The sequence below is a fragment of the Triturus cristatus genome, chromosome 6 (assembly GCF_964204655.1).
Source record: "Triturus cristatus chromosome 6, aTriCri1.1, whole genome shotgun sequence".
Taxonomy (NCBI): domain Eukaryota; kingdom Metazoa; phylum Chordata; class Amphibia; order Caudata; family Salamandridae; genus Triturus; species Triturus cristatus.
In genome coordinates, this window is record NC_140589.1 from 1,735,307,651 (window position 1) to 1,735,328,393 (window position 20,743).

Consider the following 20,743-nt stretch of genomic DNA (forward strand, 5'->3'; position numbering starts at 1 on the left):
GACAGTGGGGTAAGGAGGGTGTAATTGTACACATGCCCTTTAGGAGCTCCAACGGATACTGTTGTACCATATCCAACACTTATAGACATTCTTTGAAATTTTGCAGAAGTTGGATTGAAGTATGGATTTGAGGTGATGGTACCTGCTGAGGTAGTTTGTCCTTGTAGCACCTTAGTAGCTATTGTGCTTGCCTCCCATTTTCACATAAATGGGCGAGGCTTATGTTCGCTGTGCAGCAAAGCATAAAGCAGGACTGCTTAGATTGACCCTTTGGAAAAAGTGTCCACACCAAAACCAGACCTGCACTTACTGCAAGGAAGTATAGATCCCAGAACCTAAAAATACACCAAAACCTGAATTGCATAGCATGTTATGTAGCTTATCAAAATTTCCAAGCAGATTTGAACCCTCTTCTCGGGGGGGTGGGGGGGGGGGGGGTCTCTGGAGTACTTGGTGCGAAAGGTTGGCATGTTGGTGTTCACTTTACCAATGAATCTTTCCAGCAGTTTGCAGGTCTGATTGATGAATCCAGTCAGGGTTTTTATGTGTTAATCACAGACTGGACTATCAGTGGTCATTATCCTTATAAATAAACCTTATGTATTCTGTTGCCCAAGGGTTTGTTATTTATTTATATATAGCAGATATACTTTTCTGGAAAACCTCTTTAAGCTTGGCTGAGCTTTAGGTATCTGTAGAAAAAGCAACAGTTCCCTAGAATCAAACAGCTATGTTCTGGTATGAAATGTGCTATAAAACATCACATTCCATGTGCAAACGTACAGTAGCCAGACTGGGCTGCTCTGAAGAGTAGTCATATAGAAAGTACTTTATTTGAATCAGGAATAAGTGTTCCCAGCAAGTACTTTGAAAAGACATTGCCAAATACAATTTAAATCTATGCTGAGGATAAATGTTTTTGTTGGTTTATCGATGCTAAGTTTTGAGAAGTAAAGAAAGAATCTTTTAGTTACCATAACATGTTTTTCCTGAGAGGTAAAGCAAGTAGAAATAAGAAGTATTGAAGTCCACCATCAGATCATCTACCTTTTCAGATTCAGTTTTCTGAACTATGTTAAAAGGTACACACAGGAGAACTCAGTATTTCTTTAATGTAGTTTTTTTCACAATTTAACAAAACCTAAAAGGAGAGTACATTAGCATACCAATATGCTTTAGACTATGCAAAGTTTCGTTCTATAAACCTAACAGCTAAACACACCAGAAACGTTTAGATTAAATAGGTGTAAAGGAAAGGATCCACCATTTATGAAATCCCTTTAGAGGTATTTACCTAGGTAGCTATCAAAGTACTCACACATACACAAATATGAAAAAAGGTAGATGATGTACAGATCTATGAATTAACCCATCCATTTGCATGAAACTTAAAGGCTCTATAGTTGAATTGTATAGATTTTCAAATCCATTCCAAACTGAATCATATTTGTCCATGGATTTCTAAAGTGTTGCTAGTTTACAAAAATCTTCTATCTAGTTTTCTATTGAGTAGAGCTATTATAGTTTCATAACTCCAAAAGCCCTCTTTTAGCTTCAAGTGAAGCTCAAAGGAGAAATTCTGTTTGATTCAAGGCACAATGTTTTAAATTAGTACCAAAGTAAATCAAAATGCCCATGGACAAAGTTTAGAACTTAAATTGCATAATGATCCTCTGGAAAATATCTGGTCTGTATGATTTCAGTCTTGATAAAGTCCAAATGAGGTTTATAGAATGAATGGTAGATGTATTTACCCTTACTACATGCCAAACAAAGATAAGTATTTTGAAGTACTCAACTACCTACATTTAGTGCATATTCTTAAGACGGTTACCCACTGTAATTCCTGGAGATGCACATTAAGCTTTGATAACTAATGCTAATTTATTCTTTTTGTCCATCCATCCTGAATGGTTCTTCCAAAATATATAGAAAGGAGAAACTGTTGCTATGCCTAACAAAATGTAGAAACAAGGGATGATAAAGGCAATAAATCCACGCTATTAACAAATTCATTAAGGAAATTGCATAGTTATTACAATGGTTTTGCTTCCTTTTTCGAAGGACAAATAGCAAACTGCCAAAAATGAACTTAAATGATCTGATCTCTGACCCAAAAGTTTTAAATTCCTTTCAAAATCCACGACCTTCCAATATAATATTTTTTTCATATATCAAATCTCAGATGACCCCCACGTAGAGTTATTGCATGAAGTAATCCTTTTCTCCCACCCAGATTTAAGGAGTCTCAACAGTGTGAAGTATGATGCTTGGTTCCAGTATGTCCCTTTATTTTATGTCTACTGATTGGGATGTAAAATGTATTGTGACACAATTCACTAGATGGCCTCTTTCAAATGATCCATTTAATTGGTAAACATCTTGTTTTTTCCCCAATGGTTTTCCCCACATTGTGGATTCCAACCCAATGTTAGGGAGTCCATAATCTAAAAAGTAAGAAACTTACTAGTTAGATAACCACCTTTATTCACTTTTTTATGTTTGGATTTTTTTGCAGATAAACGTAACGAAAAAATGAAGACTCAAATCAGACATATGATGGATGTTTCAAGGGTATGTATTTTGACAGTTTTATCTATAAAACTCTGTGATTCCGCTGCTATGTATGTACTAAAAGGTGGGTTAGTGAGGTAAGTACTTACCACTGACATCTGCTAAAGCCTACATGCCACGAGTTTTTCTCCTTCCAAGGGAAACTGTGCCTCCATCTTCCTAGATCGGCAAATTGAGTATTATTGCATGATAGAAGGCATGCAATCAGGTGTCCAGCAGTTTATCTTAGTAGCATAGGCATTATCTCTTCCATCCTGTTGCTTACCCCTATTGTATACACTGCTACATGAACTAAACTGTGGTCTATCCCTTGACACAACTTTATATAACTCTCAAAACAAAGGTTTGAGAACAGGGTGTGGTACAAGCTTCAGAACCAGACTGGTTGTTGGAGGATACATGGAACAGCCCTTTATGCATGTGTTATTTTTATAGTTCAAACCTGGACAAAGTCACTGGAACCCTGCCTTTGACAATATCATTCACTAAGGGTGTCTGGTGGACACAACTGTAGCTTTCTATCCATCTCAACCACAGTACTTTATAGCAGCCTTCTGTTTCTAATATAATGTTCTGTATGGCTTTTAGCTTCAAATCATCTTTACACCGATCTGTTTCCCTTCAATAGGTGAAGACAACATTAGCCATAGTTGAAGAGGATCGAGACCTTTTGAAGACCAAGCTAAATGATGAGATCTCTAACAGGCATGAACTAGAAGGTAGATTTTGAAGGGAATATTTTGGCTTAAAGTTCAGAAGCCATGCTGCTTGGTCCAAATAAGTAATGTATTTTTTTTTTTTTTTACACCGGTTCTTCTTCCAGAGCAAATCGAGAAACTTGAACATGGCACAGGATCTTTGCAGACTGCAAAGTCTCGTCTAGAAAATGAGTGCAAGACTCTGCAACAGAAAGTGGAGATTTTGACTGAGCTCTACCAACAGAAGGAAATGGCACTGCAGAAGTAAATACTGTTTTTATTCCATAATTCTTTTGAATCCCATATGACATCCATACTTGATGCTCGATGTGGCTGACTTTCATGCTTATGTTGGGACTCCGTCCTGCTCGATATGCTACAATAAGAACCCATACCAATTTGTATTTCCATTCAGCTTGCTATGTTAATTGCAGTTTATTGAACAGTCTTTATCGCGATTGTTAATTCCACACAGATGGCTGTCCTGACTTTGAAAGAAGAAAAAAATCACCACAGAGCTTTGCCATTGATGTTAGAATCCTCTATATTTGTATTTTATAAATGTAATTTTATAAAATATGCTTGTCCTGCAGGGCCTGAAGTGCCAATCGGAGCATCTTAAAATCTGTTTGATGCCTGAAAGTTAGTTAATGTTTAGCAAGCACAGAATGAGTGCCTAGATGTTTATCAGACATGAAAATAAGCCTGACCGATCAATCTGCAATCTTTCATTCTCTCTAAATATGGATCTACTGTTATTGTAGAATAGATTGAGTTTGAATATTCAAGTGTAGATATTATTCCTATCAAAAGCTTCCGCCTTTTGGCAATGTATATAAATGTCAAGATATTATTCACCTAGCTGGGAATGGTAAGTTCTGACCTTACCTGATATCTGTTTTTGCATAAAATGAATCCTGCAGTTTCACTGTTATGAGTGGATTTTGCCCCTTCAGCTCTGGCCACTTGAATGGGAGGACTAAGGGAATTTCCTTCTGTTAGAAGATCTCTGTTTTTGAGCCACCAAATACCAGTATACTCTCCCATCCATCTGACATGGTATTCAGTGTGTTTGCAAATCTGTGATAAGCAGTCTCTTCCATGCTTCAGATACAGCATACATCTGTAATGCATTTTATATGCCTTGATCTCCTCACCCAGAGAGTTCTGAACTAGGTATACGCATGCTGGGCCATAGGCATGTTAATCATTATGTCGCTACACAAGGTATAATTGGTGCTGCGTGGTAAAAAAGGAGCAAGGTCCCAACTCTTGAAACAATATGAGAATAAGTGACTCTTGACAGGGAATCTGACGGACCAAGAAACAATGTATTCAATACCAGTGAATATTTATGTGCTGCAAATCAAAAATCTTAATTTCAAAATCTTTGCTAGCCGTACATTGTCATTGATCCTCTTTACTGTTGTGGATTAGACATGTTAAGCACTTTTATAAACAGAACAGTGAAACCCAAAATAAGAGACATGTCACCTGGCTTTTGGGCACCCAAATGTTGATTATTACACTTTAAAGAGGCAAAAAGAGTTACAACAACTTAAACTTAATCAGAATATAGATTGACGAAGTATCTTATCCTCTTCTTTGCTGTAGGAACCCTACATGTTGGCAACGAACGTCTTAAGATCCTTTTCATTTTCAGTCTTTTATGGTTTTCCTCACAAATTTAATTTGAGCAGTTTTTTGTTTAAAGTCAATCTTACTCCTAGTCAGTTGAATTGAGTGAATACATTTAGTAGGTTTGACTGCTTTTCTTGACCACCACCAGCCACTAGATTGGTGAAATCTCACCTCATCATATGACTGCAACATTTGTGCTGGCCGGTTTTGACTTGGCTCACAGTATTGGCTGGTCGGTCTTCGTTTAGAGACACGCCACTTACAACTGAACATAAATCAACATCTTGGGGGACCTCAAATATGTCTGAGACTTCCCATTCCTGAGCGATTTAGCCTTATTACTTCAGGATACTTGGGACATTCACTTGTTTCACAAGTTTCCAACGAGCCACGAGAAGGTACTTCCTTTGGTGATCGCGCTCCTTCCAGCATTGTCTATTTGAAGGCGCCCTACACCGCTCATGGAGCGATCACGATAAAATTCTAAAGTTCTTAAGATATACAAGTGGTATATTTTTCTACTCCCATAACAGGGAACAAAGGACAGTGTTTGTGACTATCAGACATATGTACATTTATTCTATCACCCATTGAGGTGTAACAGGGATCGGTTTTTTGGTCCTGACGAAGAAAGCCAAGGGGCTGGCTTCTGAAACATGTCGACCTTGTAGGAGGTGACTCATTATAGTACACCATCTACACCTCCACACTTTTACTATTCTCAGCCAGGGAAGACAAAGTATTTTCGTTCCACTAGCCAGAGATTTTTTGACCATCTCACATTTTCTATGTGAGAGGGGCGGGAAGACCCCAATGATAAAGCATGACACTGAATCAGGTTTCAGTGTGTGAGGGGTATTTTACAATTTTTTGAAACATTGCCCTTCCCACAAATTGAGAGAAGGAGCTCTGATCCTTTTGCACCATTTTTCACGTATGACTAAACACTTCAAATAAAAATAGCAGCACACACATGGGTGCATATATATTCACATAATACATGGTAGAATCCCTATGTTGGATAACAATTCTTCTTCCTGTGTCAGACTAAAATCAAGCAAAAAGCATAAACGTCCTTAGAAAAGTTTGAAGCGATGGTATGTAATTTCAAAGAGGCGCTCTTTATTTAGTGCATGCTGGTTAGCATCTTAAAGTACATACACCGCTCTCCTTCCATGCACTCCATGTGCACTGTGAGGTGGCAAATTGCAAGAAGATTGCCATCGACTATTTGCAGAAAGCTTGGTACAGGAATGCAACAATATAATTAACAAGGGTCTAAGCCACTTGCTCCACCATAGCTCATATAACTACTTGCTATCAGTCAGAACACTTACACATGAGAAATATACCTTTTCTGCTTTTCTAACCTCTTTTTGACAAGCAGATGTTCAAGCCATTTTATCTAAAGGCTTGTCTGATTTCTGTCAGATCTGCTCTTTCTGCCTACTCTTGCACTTTTCCTTGTTACCTCCCTCAGATCTGGAATAACCCATGGTGTTTCTGTACATCAATACCATCCACATAGCTGCTGCTGAGGACTCATCTTGAGAAGTTAAATCCAAGTCCTGTGTTTTGTTCCTCATACCATGTCTGACATATTTTAACGACACTTGTTATGTCTCACATCTCTATGGGATTTTGGTTCTTGCAGGAAGCTGACACAGGAGGAATATGAGCGCCAGGAGAAGGAGCAGAAACTCTGTGTGGCAGACGAAAAAGCTGTGCTGGCTACTGAAGAAGTCAAAGTTTACAAGTAAATCCAAGTTTGCTTATTTTGAGTAGTTAGTAATTTTGTTTAGTCTTCCATATATACTTAGTTAGATATTGACACAAAAGTGGTTGCAAAGTCTTACCAGCAAACATTTATCAATAGTTGCTTTTGCTTAATTTCTGACTAGGGTGACTAAACATGGTGCTGTAAAGTGTCAAAATGAGCGTCGCCTGATTACACAATCAAAAACCTTGTTTAATTCTTTGTCCAAAAAGGAACGTTGCTAATTTTTTATAACCTGTATCAGCAACGTTTGTCAACATTATGCACAGCATGAGAGGATAAAAATGCTTTGATGTTAACTTTGCTGAAATTATACCAAATTGAACCAAATGGTGAAATGTAGAAGCCATTTAGTTTACACAGGGAAATTGATCTTCATCCTTTGTGGCTCAGCCATTGGCATATGCTTCCAGGCTGTGCAAACTAGTGCTTGATAGTGAAATAACTTTGGATGCTACGAGCTTCAAATGTATTCCAACCGTTCTACTCAAAGATTTGCACTACATATTTTCCTAAATAGGGTTTAGCCAAATTTAGATTTATTATTTTCAATTGTGTGTTTTATATGCAGCGTTTCCTAGTGCTCTGCTTAGATATTCGACTGGTTTGAGCGGTGTTTGGAATTGGCAATATTCTGGTCGTAAGTTGCAAGGAGACCGCATGTGTTTGAAGAGTTTTCTGTGAGCGCAGGCAGGGTCCTGTGCAGGTTGTGTATTTCAAATGGAACAGTTACGTTCATGATACATTGTCAGATAAAATTTTAAAAAAAGGTTCTGCTGAAATGGATTTGAGATATGCTTGACAGATTACTGATGGACATATTTGTTTTCTTTTTAAATGTATGCTTTATAGAATTGTTTGGTTTTTAATTTTCCAGGCAAAGAATTCAGGAAATGGAAGAAGAGTTACAGAAAACTGAACGGTCCTACAAAAATCAGGTATTTGGAATTGGACCAGTTAAGTGGAGACAATGTTGTGCCTTTAACGGTTGCAGAAAATGGCACATTTCCCCAATAAGTACAAAGTTAATAACTCGGGTTAAAAACCTGTCTCAGTTCATATCGTAGCTGTACCCACTTTTTGGAATGCCTTGAAACGTTAGATGTCCTCTGTCGAGTATTTGGAAAATCATCGGGTGCATTTAGGTACTTCCAATGCCACAGCTATAGTTTCAAGTCATGTATTCATCTTTTGTATTATCATGTCTGTGGCGTACAGAGGATGACAAGCCTACTATTACAGCCACCATTAATTACTAAAAATACACTGGGTGTGCCACTTCCCCATGTCTTATAAATAGCTTCTAGTAACATGAGCATACCTGTAGTGGCTTTCGTATCACATTTCAAGACTGAAAAACCTTGTATGGTAAGCTTTATCCAGCATATTCTTCTGCTGATGATGATGATGATGGGACTGATGATTCTAGGCGGCATCGCTGGTGGAACGGATGTATTGTAGAGTTATCACTGTTATGCCCAGTCCTTTGGTTTTTAAAGATATTTGTTTTCATTTTTTATTCTTTAGGTGCTGTGATTCATGGTGAAGTGGTGTTGATAGAATAGCAGGTCAAACAGACAGAGTTGAATACTGTTTTATCATACTGCAATATCATGACTTGAGCCCCTATGTCAGTGTATCCTAGTAAGGATGTTAACCATGTGTCGCACAGAAATATCTAAAGCAAAGCTTGCAGTCCAGGTGATCCAAAATATTCAACAGCAATGTTATCTTCTCAGGTTAAGCTCACCGACTGTTAAGTCACCTCTTCAAAAGCCACATCTAACAAAGCAGGCAGACAAGATTTCCCTATTGAGACTAAGATTTGTCTTTACAGTATTGCATGGCATTTTCTATCTGATTTAGAAGCTCATTGAAGAACCTAGACACATGTTTAATATGGCAGTATCAAAATCAATTGTGATAAGACAATTCCCAAGATTTGTGACTAGTGATTGCAGCAAGGAATGGTCCTTGGTGGTGGACTGTAGAACTCACCACTCAGCTTTCATAGGCCCCTTGAGCATTAGCCAAATGTATTTGACATAGAGTTCACTTGCACTTTGGTAGGGTTGAATTATCAGACCAATTACTATGATGATTACGCTCATCAGCACTAGATAGCTGTCCTCACCATTAATTTGGGAATGCATTTAGAATGGTTTGATTGCCTAATCCAGCGTTTATGGATAAATCTTAATCTGTTGAGGTGAGGGCTGATTTATGAAGCACTCTATGTTGCTTGTATTTGAACTAATCCCTTGCATTTAGTATGATTGGGCCCCATACATTCCCCCTGCCACTGAGTGGCTGAGAATTATCTCCAGTGCTCTCATAATGAAGCTCTCTGTAATGACTGTATAAACAATACCCTCATAATTTCCTAGTCTCCCATGGACCTGCAGTTATTATTGAAGAACTTCCATGAGTTTTGCCTATCCAAGGGTCTGGAAATTAATCCTCTAAAGCCTCAATACTTAGTAATCAGGCCCCATAAGTCCTTTAGGAACACTGTCTTTGAATGACAGAATTTTGGAGCTCATCTTTAGTTTCGAATATTTAGGCATAATAATGGACAATAGACACATATTAATAAGCTAAGGGCAGTCATTCAGCACCAAGCTTCAGCTGTGTATAAAATACATCAGGCTTCCTACTCTAGAGCTTTACTCCCCTCTCTGCAAGTGTACAAGCTAAAGGTGCAATCAGCGGCTCTCTTTGGAGCTGAAATTTGGGGGCATGCGAACACCAAGTAATTGACTCTGAGTGAGAACAAGTTTGTGCACTTGCTCTTGTATCTCCCTCAGACCACTCCCCTTATTCTGATGTATTTGGATGTAGCACTAATAAGGGTGGGCTGTATTGCCAGATTAAGGCCTCTCCTATACTGGGTACGGTTTGGACCATAGAGGAACTTTTGACGTATTGAAACACTGTGAAAGAACTGCTAGCCCTTGATCAGATAATTTCCTTCCCTTAGTTTAGCAATATTAGACAATGGGTCCTAGGTTCGGGTCTTGGTTGCTTCTGGACTAATCCAGAAGAGGTATCACATTCTTCAAAAAAGCAACTTAAATCCATCTGTTGGGATTTCACCCCAGCCAAGATTTCCTGTAATCGTTTTTTGGGGAGCTTATCAGAAGAGTTTTGGACCTTTAAGGGCTGTCCTTATTATGAATCTTTTCTGGATATGCCACAACCTCAAATGGCAAAAAGTCTGTATCTTAAATTTTGCTAATGTACTCTGGAAACAGGTTCCTTTACATCACAGTGGATTACTGAAAGGCCAACTAGCCACTCTGAGAAATGTCCTTTGTGTTGCCTACCCCTTAAGGGAAATATTGACCATATTCTGGTCTTCTGTCATGTCTATGCAAAGCTATGAGCTAAGTGGATTCGTCCATTTTGTATTCAGCTTTGCCTTAGGCGTTATTGGGTAGCTTCAAGGCTACTAAGAAGTGACACTTCAACTGATATTGTGTTTTCCCTGAGTAAATAGCTATAGACAGACAGTGGGGCTACTAAGAACACAGAAAGATCTAAAGTCATAGCCCTACCGAACCTGTAGTGTGGTTTCTATACCCAAGTTCGTTATTATTGTATTAGTCTACCCAGTACATAAAATGACTTAACATTTCAGTTCTATTGAACTTCATACTATGGGTATTTTGATTTAGTAAACTATATGTGTATTACTCTTGCACTACTACTTACCGAGCACACTAGCACAGCACACCTAATTTTGCCGCCACCGCCAGGAGTCATCGGGTGCCAACAGTTGCGTCGCCGCTCCGGGACCACAACCCCCGGCTGGCTTAGCGGTGGCGCATTCTTCTCACGCAGTGCCAGCGGCAGGAGGCGCTTATTACGAACGCCGAGGCCGGCGGAGCATTGGAACTTACCGAGCACAGCACACCTCATTTTGCCGCCACCGCCAGGAGTCATCGGGTGCCAACAGTTGCGTCGCCGCTCCGGGACCACAACCCCCGGCTGGCTTAGCGGCGGCGCATTCTTATCACACAGTGCCAGCGACAGGAGGCGCTTATTACGAACGCCGAGGCCCGCTTCGCAGGACGCGCGTGGGATGAGCCGGGCGAAGCCCGGGCCAAGGGTGGGCCCGTTTCAGCCCGTTTCAGACCGAACAAGGCCGGGACGGGCCTACCCTCTTCCATCTGCGACTATATCTAAGGTTAGTGTGTGGGACCTTCATATGAACCAGTGTAGGTACTCGTTGCCGACGTTAGGGTGGGTAATCTATTGGTGGCAATATGACTGCTATACCATCGATCTGTAACGAACACGCTAAAGATTAAAGAAGGCTGACAGGAGGAGCACTAATGGGCACTCTGGATAGCTTTTTAGTGAGAGTTTCCTCAGCCCTTGCGAAGGACATTGAGCTGACAGAAAAAAGGCTATCCCTCGACATTGCCTTCGATAAAAGATCATCTATGGGGATGATAGCCAAAGCCCGTTCCCCGGATATATGTCGGACTAATATTCAAGATTCGATGGTTTCTTTGGCTTCCTCAGAAGGGGGGATGTGGGGGCTACCGGAAATAGTTAGACAGATTAACGAGCCCCCCTCTTACCCTCTGTGTACCAGATAAAAACATGGATGATGTGATCCCTGTGGTGACTGAAGATGTATGCTCGCCCAGTATTAAAACCCGATCAAATACTAGTGCAAAGGCGAAGATGTCCAGGAGTGAACAGGCCCCCCAATTGAAACGGACACGTCAAGGTAACAAAACTCAGACCGCAGGGAAGAAGTTAAAATCTAGTGAATTCCTTGAGAACCAACAACTCTGTAACCCAAGGTCCTTCACACATTTCTGGAAGTACCTGTTCTACGAGTGAGAACAGGAATAATCAGGATTTTGTTGTGGAGAGGAGTATATGCGAGCTGGATCCTTCCTTTTGGACAAAAATGGAATGTTTGCTTAAAAAATCTTGCGCTCCATTAGTTGAACGTTTGGACTCAATAGACTCCAGATTAGTATGCCTTGAACTGCAACTAGCCTCATCACGGGGTAGGGAAATAGAACAAGTTATTGGTTTAGGCAGAAATCAGGCAGGGGGTGGGGGAGGAGGTGACGGACCTAATTCAACATCTAGAGTAGAGAACCCCCGCTCAGTCCCGATGGGTTCTATAGTGCCAAGCAAAGAGTCTGCAAGCAGTAATCTGGTAAATTCCCGAGAAAATTGCTCGGTATCAGGCCTTAACAATCAACCAAGGACTGAGATCTCTGAAGACAAGGGAATGCTGCCGTATAGAAAGCCTGGTATACCTGAATTACAAAAGGAGGTTTTGCGTATAAATGCAATGGGCTATAGTGAATCTTCTTTACCAAATATCCAGCTTCCCCCAGAGTCCGTGGCCTATGGAGTGGTCCTGGTGGGGGTCCCTCCATTAGGCCAGGGTAAGAGGGAATCTCACCAGGAGTTAAAAAATAAGTGTATTTACTGGCTCAATAAGAACCGCCCGTTACCAACTCATGTTTCTGCAGAAATTCTTCACTCCAGAAGAGTAGGATGAATGGGGCATAAACCAAAGTCAGTGGAGGGAGACTGTATAGTTATTAATTTTAGGGACCGGAGGGTGGTGGATTACATTTGTGAATGGTTTCAAGATGATAAGGCTCCCTCTATTTACCCTCTTCCTTTATCTTATTTCTATGCACCAGAGAATGTGGAGAGGGGGGGTAAACAGTATTTTGGATGGCAAAAGGAGTGGGGCACCGGTGGGAGGATACAGCTGAGCAATAGATATGATGCGCTATCTGGCCTGGAAGATTGCGATTGACTTATAGATGACACTCGAGATCAGAAGATGGTTAATGTAGCCCTCAATCAGGTGGAGATGGTTGAAGTGCAAAATATAAATGTTCCAGAAAGATTAGAGGTTAATATTGACCCCCAAAAACCTACTTGTAAAATCCTAAGTTGGAATATAGCTGGGCTGAAAAGTAAGTGTGGAGATAAGTCCTGGCTAGAAGAAATAAAGCCCTATGATATATTGGCATTCCAGGAAACTCGGGATACAAACCTTAATTTCTTCATAGATGGGTATACACTTTTTTTAATTCCCGCTAAACAAGCCCAGTCTGGCAGAGCAAAGGGCGGTTTAGCAATGTTCTTTTCCCTGAATCTGGAAGGCTCTTTTAAACAGATTGACATGAGCTGCCACAATGGTTTGGCAGTGGAGTTATCCCGGCCACATTTTGGGAAATTATTATTGGTTAATTTTTATAATTCTCACAACAGTGAGTGTTTAAATCAATTTTTAGGGTGCCTAGAGGACTTCTTAGTGGTATATAAAGTTAAAAATCCATGGGCTGAGGTCATTGTTATGGGTGACTTCAACATACACCCATGTGGATATGAATGTGTTCTTGATAACTTTGAGGGTCCCCCATATTCAGCTCCAGCACACTTTGAACATACTTTGCAAGGGGAGGCCCTTGAGAAACTTTTGGCCACCGCAAATCTTTATGAATCTGGATGTACTGAGGGAGGCCAGAGGGCAGTTACCTATAAAGGCACGGACAAAGGCACAGTCATAGATTATATCTTTATGACCGCGCCAGTTCTAAACAGAGTTGTATCATATAGGGTGGGGTTCTCTGTTTTTAGTGACCATAACCCTGTTATTTTAGAAATGGTCCCGGGGGCACAATTAGGTTTTAAAGTATCTGAGATGTTGGGAACCAGGCGAGAGGTGAAACCAATTGACCAGGGTAGGAGATTGAAATGGACAAAAGTAATTCCAGAAACCTTCATGGGGGAGGTTTTGTCCAACATAGAGAAGGAAGTCAGTATTTGTCTGGATAATACTGCACCGAGTACACTGACTATGGAGGCTTTTGACTCCATTTGTAAGCAAATTAATAGTAATTTGACTGTACAAGGGCGCTCCATATTCATCTCCAAAGGGAATAGATGGTTTGATAACATTTGTACTAGGGCACATACAGCACTCCTTAAAGCACTAAAACGTTCCCCAAGAAATTAAGGAGTTAAGGAAGTCCTACAAACAGGTTATTAAGGATAGGAAAAACCAAATTAAGGATGAGGCCTGGGATAAACTTTTATCCCAGGAGGTTCTGAGGGATAGTGGGAAATTCTGGCAAATTATTAATGAGCCTTTTTTTTCCGGTGAAGATAATTCACGACTTGATTGTAACATTCCGGACGACCAATGGACGGCCCACTTCGAGAAAATTTAAGGAAGTTATGGGGCCGAGAGATCACAAGAAGTGATCGTTAATTTTGATACAGCGCAATTTGTGGTCTTCACGGAAATTGAAGTAGCTAAAGCTATTTCAGAGACCAGGATAAACAAGGCGCCAGGACCTGATGGGGTCCCAGCGGACCTTTATAAAAGTTACCCCAGATTCTGGGCAAGGGTTTTGACAAATGTTTTTAATGCTGCCAGGTCTAATATATTTCCTACCTCCTGGTCAAAATCTATTATTATACTGGTTTTTAAAAAAGGCCAAAGGGATGATCCATCTTGCTATAGGCCCATCTCTTTGATTGACTCTGCCGTGAAGATATTAGGCAGAGTAATTTTAGCAAGGTTGACAGATCATTTGGAGGGTAGAGGGATCCTATCAAATGCACAGTATGGTTTTAGAGCAAAAATGAGCACGTTGAATCAATGTCTTAATTTACAGCTCCTCATCAGTAAGTATACTGTAGCTAAAAAGGGTTCCCTCTATTTGGGATTCATGGATCTCTCAACGGCTTTTGACCTAGTAAATAGGTCAAAGCTGTGGCAAATTCTATTACAGATGGGTATTGATAGTGCATTAGTACATTTTTTAGCTGACCTCCATTGTGGTTTGATTGCCACTATTCGAGTCACCCAAGATGGGAGGTGCACGAAGTATTTTAATTCAGAAAGAGGGGTGAGGCAGGGGTGCATTTTAGCACCCCAACTTTTCACATTATATATAAATGCACTAGAATCAGCCCTGAACGGAGCATCGTTAGATGTCCCAAGAGCGGGAGATTTGACTATACCTGTTCTCCTTTACGCCGATGATGCGGTTTTACTGGCCTGTACTGGAGTTGGTTTAAATAAGTTGTTATCGGAGTTTGATAAGTTTATGGAGTCACTTGATTTAAAAATATATGCAAAAAAATCCCATGTAATGATTGTAGGGGAACAAAGTAGAAAGAAAAAAATGATGACATTTGTCTGTGGGAAAGATCAGGTCAGTAGGGTCCCCGTTTTTACATATTTAGGTCTCCTATTCGATGAAAAAGGGTCCTGGGGCCCGCAAATGAAATTAAAAAGAAATGTATTTGCCAGATCTACATCAGCCCTAATGGGCTTTTCAAAACGTCTTGGAGCCAGACCCATGGAAGCCATTTTAAAGGTTTACAAAGCAAAGTGCCTTGCAATAGCCACTTATGGCTCTGAGATTTGGGGTTATAGCTCACAAGACTATCAAATCCAAGTGGTGGAAAACACATTCCTAAGAACCCTATTATCTGTGCCACAGTCAACACCTACTTTTTCGATACATGTGGAGATGGGGCTGGATTATGTATTAGATAAAGTGAAAATGGCCCCGATATTATGCTGGCTCAAGACTAGGCTCAACGAGGAGATAACTTTGAACCACATAATATTGAAAGATTGTTTAGCTCTAGACAAAGCCAGGAAAATCCCATGGATTGCATACATTGAATCCATTTTTAAAAAACTTGATAGGTCAGACCTTTTTTTGGCTCCGGATACCATCAAGAAAGCGGACATAGGTTGGATAAAAGAGGCCATGGTCAACCTTCAATCAGTTGAAAGGGAGGAACTAGAACTGAAAAAGCCGCTGGTTAGATTACATTTTGGGTTAGTGACCCTACCAGGTCTGGAACTTTATTTGAAACTAGTTACACGTCCCTTTCATCGTTTTCTGTTAACTAGATTCCCATTTAATTTAATCCATTATATCTTGGGAGATTTCCCTAATTGGGAAGCCCCGGATAATGCTGAGCCTTGCAAATGTGACACCGTGTCATCACAAGATACTTTGCACTTTGTCATGTTTTGCAAGTATTACTCAGATATTAGGAAACTGTATCTATTACCAGTGTTGAGAGATGTAGGGTTTACTCGGGTTAGACCGGCACTTATCTACCTACAACTTATGAGTAATGTCCGGACTATTTTTCATGTCGCGAATTTTCTGGTGGCAGCGGTCCGGACCAATAATATGAAGAAAAAGGCAGGCCGTGGGGATGCTGTATTTTGATTATGTATGATCCTGTCATTTTATTTAGATTATATTAAATGGTTATAGCTTTTCTAATTCTTTTAAGTATAATATTTATTATCAATTTTATTGAATACCCAAATATGGATTTGAGGAATAGATGACTTGTTTCTGGTTATGCTTTATGATATTAACACGCAAATTAATTTTTGGTGTACAAATTGTGTTTAATCTCCAATTGTTTATTATTGTAAATGTGTCCTTTTATGATATTAATTTTATTGAATAAAGTATATGACTGACTGACTACTAGTATTTTAACACTTAAAATCCTGTTCCCAGACTTAAGGTACACTGAAATCCTAGGGACACTGGCCCCTCACTAGGCAAAGGGCCGCATGTAGCAGTTGTTCATGTATACAATTGTTTAAAAAAACAGGTCTTTTGGGGTACAGGTTGTACGAGCCATCCACTATGGATTTTTTTAAAGGGTAGCACATGTACTTTTATTCTGAACCCTATTACTTATGAAATTGTATATTCTTTGGCCCCCTGAATTATCTCTTACCCTAATTGAGTTTAAACCTCATATTATTACTATTCTCTTTTTAAATATTTCCTTTCTCTTAATTTTTATTGATCCAGTATTTCAACTTGTATATTATTGTTTGTAATGTTGCTACATGCATACACATTTTTAGGGCCTTAGTTCTCCATTTCATTAACGCCCCCCCCCCCCGCCACTCCCCACCCACCCCCCCATTATAAGAATGGCATAAAGGGTTTAAACTAGACTTTTAGTCGATTCAAACCTGGTCCGACATTTTTCAAAGGCTAGGAGTTCTCATGGCTGCTGCTTTGTTACTTGGTTGGAGTGCCCAATGTCGCAGTTGAACATACTGGAGTCTGTCCTGTTCCATCACTCTAAAGGTCTGTGGTTGGACCACAATGGAACCGTAAGATCTATGATGCAGTCTACACATATACTATTGGTCCTGTGAGTCATCGGCTGTATTCAGTGAACTTGTCTTGCATTTAATGTTTATATTGCATTTAATGTTTATATTGTATTGTATCATATGCATTGTTTTAAGGACAATAAATTCTGAAATAAACTGCATCAACGAGAGATTACTCTCCATTAAGTGCTTTCAGTACATGATTCTGTAGCCTATCTGGTTCTCATTCAGAAGTTTATGATCCTCAACGTGCATGTTTGTAATACTGTTGTAACCGACACCACCATGGTTTTGGTCAGGAAAAGGCTGGTTTAAAATTTGGTTTGTCACCAATGAAGGTACTAGCCTCTTGGAGTCATGACTTTTTATGAAAATACTGGTAGTTTTAGTTATTAAAGGGCAAAGGACGATGCACAGCCCTCAAAACATGTAAATGGGACACTGTAAGTGGAGATATCCACATTCATTCCTTGCCATCATCGGTTTCATTTTTTGCATAACACTTCACTATGATTTTACTATCATGAAAAGAGTGCAGTTAATATAGCAATGCTGGAATAAGCAATAAAACACTCTCTTTAATCATTCCTAATCATTTTCAAACCATATCAAGGTTCATATGCTGACACCGCAAGCCACTCTGTTTGGCATTCCGTAACAGTTAAAACTTGCAATCTGTCCTAAAAAGGATTTCCCATTGCCCCCCAACTAACAGCAACTCGCCCACCATCCCACATCGATAAATTTCTTGAGGCTGCCTTTCTCTCCAGTTCTGTATGTAAGGGCCAAATTACCTTAATTCAGAAAACTTTTAATAGTGGGTAGTCCCTCACCAATGGTAAAGAGGTAAAATAATGCATCAGTGAGCTCCACTTTTTCTAGTGAATTGTTCTTCCAAAGCCATTTCTTCCCATAATACACTTTGGGGAAGGTTGGCCTTTTTCCTTAACTATGAAAATAATTGGTTTGCCCCATACATCATTTAACGGATCAAAGCGTTCTGAATCATACCTCCTCACATTGTGGTCGTTGCACCGGCATGTAGTTGGATATATTCTGGATTCTGCAAAATCGGAACCTCCATAATGTTATCTATAAGACTCAACACTTCTTTTCAAAATATCTGGATTGTCACACACTCCCACCAGATATCTCACATTGTCGCCTTCTCAATTTTTCTTCTTTATCTGATATATCTGTAGTCTATCCACATCCTAATTTTATATTCAGTTTCCCTATGATGTATGCTTTTAAGGCTTTGAGGCATATTGTGCCATCTTTTCCCCCCCCCCCCCATCCCCCCCGCCACCCGACACCCACCCCCCATTATAAGAATGGCATAAAGGGTTTAAACTAGACTTAGTGGATTCAAACCTGGTCCGACATTTTTCAAAGGCTAGGAGTTAACTCATGGCTGCTGCTTTGTTACTTGGTTGGAGTGCCCAATGTCGCAGTTGAACATACTGGAGTCTGTCCTGTTCCATCACTCTAAAAGTCTGTTTACAGACATAAAGGATTTAACACAATCTCTCACAAAGCAGTTCATTATTGCAGGATATTCCCCTAGTCACCATATCTCAAATACTTTCCCTTAAAGGGCTAGTGTAAGGACAAGGTTTTAAGTAGAGCAGAGTAAATGGTGACCGAAAAGTGGTGAGGCTTCTCTAACCTCCACGTTTTCCCATATTTCCAGCAATCACTTGATTTGAATCAGAATGCCAAATCTCTCTTTTTGGATTTTCTCTTACATTGAGAGAAGATTGCTGAATTACAAACACCCACAAGTATACTTCTGCTAAGCTACAAACACTATATGTTTACAGAAGTACTCCACTGGACAAAATGTACTTGTGACAGAAATGTTGCCTGTGTCGGGTGGAGGTGTCTACCAGCGCTTTTAATTTGTTTAGTTAAAAGTTAAATATATTTAAGGAGTATTTTTTGCAAGTGTTGCAAAACGTCTGTGAATACCTGCAGACATGCAAACCTGTAGATGTTCCATGCATTTTGCATAGCCTTGTACCAGGGCTCCTTTCCCTTACCTGTCCCACTCATAAATGTACAGTGGCAGAAAATCTGCCACACTTATATGTCTACCACTAGTAATGTAGGTGCACTTAATCTTAAAATTCCACTTGTCCTGATTCTGTGAAGATGCAATCTTAAATCGTGGATGTTTTTGTTCACCTGACTAATTTGAGTTTGCAAAAACTTCAGCAAAGTGACATCAAGGTTAGTTTGAATTGAAGTGAATAGTCGGGTGTTGAGGCAATTGCAAGACGTTTGTGTAGTCTCCAATGAAGGCTCTTCCTTTGATTTTATTTAAATAATGCGAATTGATATGCCAGTACTTATGTAGGGCCATTATTGCATTCCATGTATAAAGGATTCATAAGTATGTTGAAAAACCTCATCTTAAATTAGTAATGATTGTTTGTAGTGAACTATAATACTTGAAAGCTTATAGGTTCTAAGGCTTCCCCCCATCTATAACCATGTAAGTGCCTCAAAAATGTTTGATCACTTACTGAATTGGCTAAATAGTGTATCCAGATTTTTTTAGACAAGTTAGTGTTTCTGAAACAGTTTGTTAGGTAATAGTGGGTACTTGGTTTCTTCATCCCTGCTACCCAACACTGTATTTATGTCTTACACTGTTAAGATGGTGGCAACTGCAAGTTTTTAAATTAACCCATCAATTGGAGAAAATTTTGTGGAATAGATTCCCAACCAATGCCTCCTATCTGCACATAAGTGTGATGGAGCGGGTTACCAGCTTGGGTTACTCACACATACCATATACTCACTTGGGCCCATAACATTCATACAAGTAAGCTAGTAAAAACCCGCCGTCATCAATTTGTAATTTACCTGTAATTTGATATTCACCTTTACCAAATCTTACCAACTCGATCTCCTTGTCAATAAATTCCCTTTGTTCAATGGCTCAGGTTGCTAAGTTAGTTTAAAGTAGAAATTACATTAACTTTACCTTTTGAAATAACCAAAAACTCGAACATTTTTTAAATCTTTATCTAATCAATAATTTTGTGAGTCAGAGATCAAATACAGTGTTAACATCTAGATTTATTCAGGAGAGAAATCAAGTTTAGTTCATTAATAAATATCAATAAAGTATTTTGAATGACAGTACCTGTAAAGGGATGAAAAAGAGAATAGGTACAAAGGCAGATTTCACAGAATTATATGTTCGAGGCATATGAGCTGCAGATTATACACTGTGCATAGATCGCCATCTGGTGTTGGGCCCGGATGTTTGCAGTTTGTTTTTCCTCTTGGAAAGTCTTTGGGAGTCACGAGGTCGGTGACTCCTCCTCTGGTTAGTATTGCGCATGGGCTTCGGCTCCATCCTCAGATTGTTTTTTTCCGCCATCGGGCTCCGATGTAAAACTTCGTGCTCCGGTTTCGAACTTCCCAGTTCACCGATCGACGCATAAATCCTCGCTCATCGAGCTTCTTCATCAACATAAATCATCTTATTCATCTTCTCTTGGGCACTTCTTCGATTCTGGTCGTCGACGGCGGCCTTCGGGCCTATTCCGGCTCCGGTCTCGGCTGATGGAAAGAACTCCCTTCAAGAAGTGCCCTCGATGTGGGTCCAAGTTTCCCCACACCGATCTCCATGAGGTGTGTAACCTCTGCCTCTCCTCAGAACACGAGGCCCGAGACTGTCCCGCCTGCAAGTCTATTCGCTCAAAAAAGACGATTCGAGATCGACGGGCTAGACGCAACATGGCGCACTCCTCGACCTCCGCTCCAGTCGACATCTTCGGGTACGACATCGAAGCTCCGGGACAGCAGGACATCGAACAGGAGGACGACTACCTCGTCAGCGCTTCCGAGGCCGACGAC

General features: G+C 40.0%; 1 protein-coding gene across 2 annotated transcripts in view; it reads left to right on the forward strand.

Annotated features, from left to right (window-relative positions):
• Positions 1–20,743, forward strand: part of MIA3 (MIA SH3 domain ER export factor 3) — a 348,169-nt gene that overhangs the window by 267,952 nt on the left and 59,474 nt on the right. For both annotated transcript variants that reach the window (XM_085612967.1, XM_085612968.1), the window contains exons 17-21: positions 2,519–2,574; positions 3,203–3,293; positions 3,398–3,536; positions 6,568–6,669; positions 7,568–7,628. In XM_085612967.1, the coding sequence (XP_085469093.1) occupies positions 2,519–2,574; positions 3,203–3,293; positions 3,398–3,536; positions 6,568–6,669; positions 7,568–7,628 (449 nt within the window). The remainder of the gene's footprint in view (positions 1–2,518; positions 2,575–3,202; positions 3,294–3,397; positions 3,537–6,567; positions 6,670–7,567; positions 7,629–20,743) is intronic.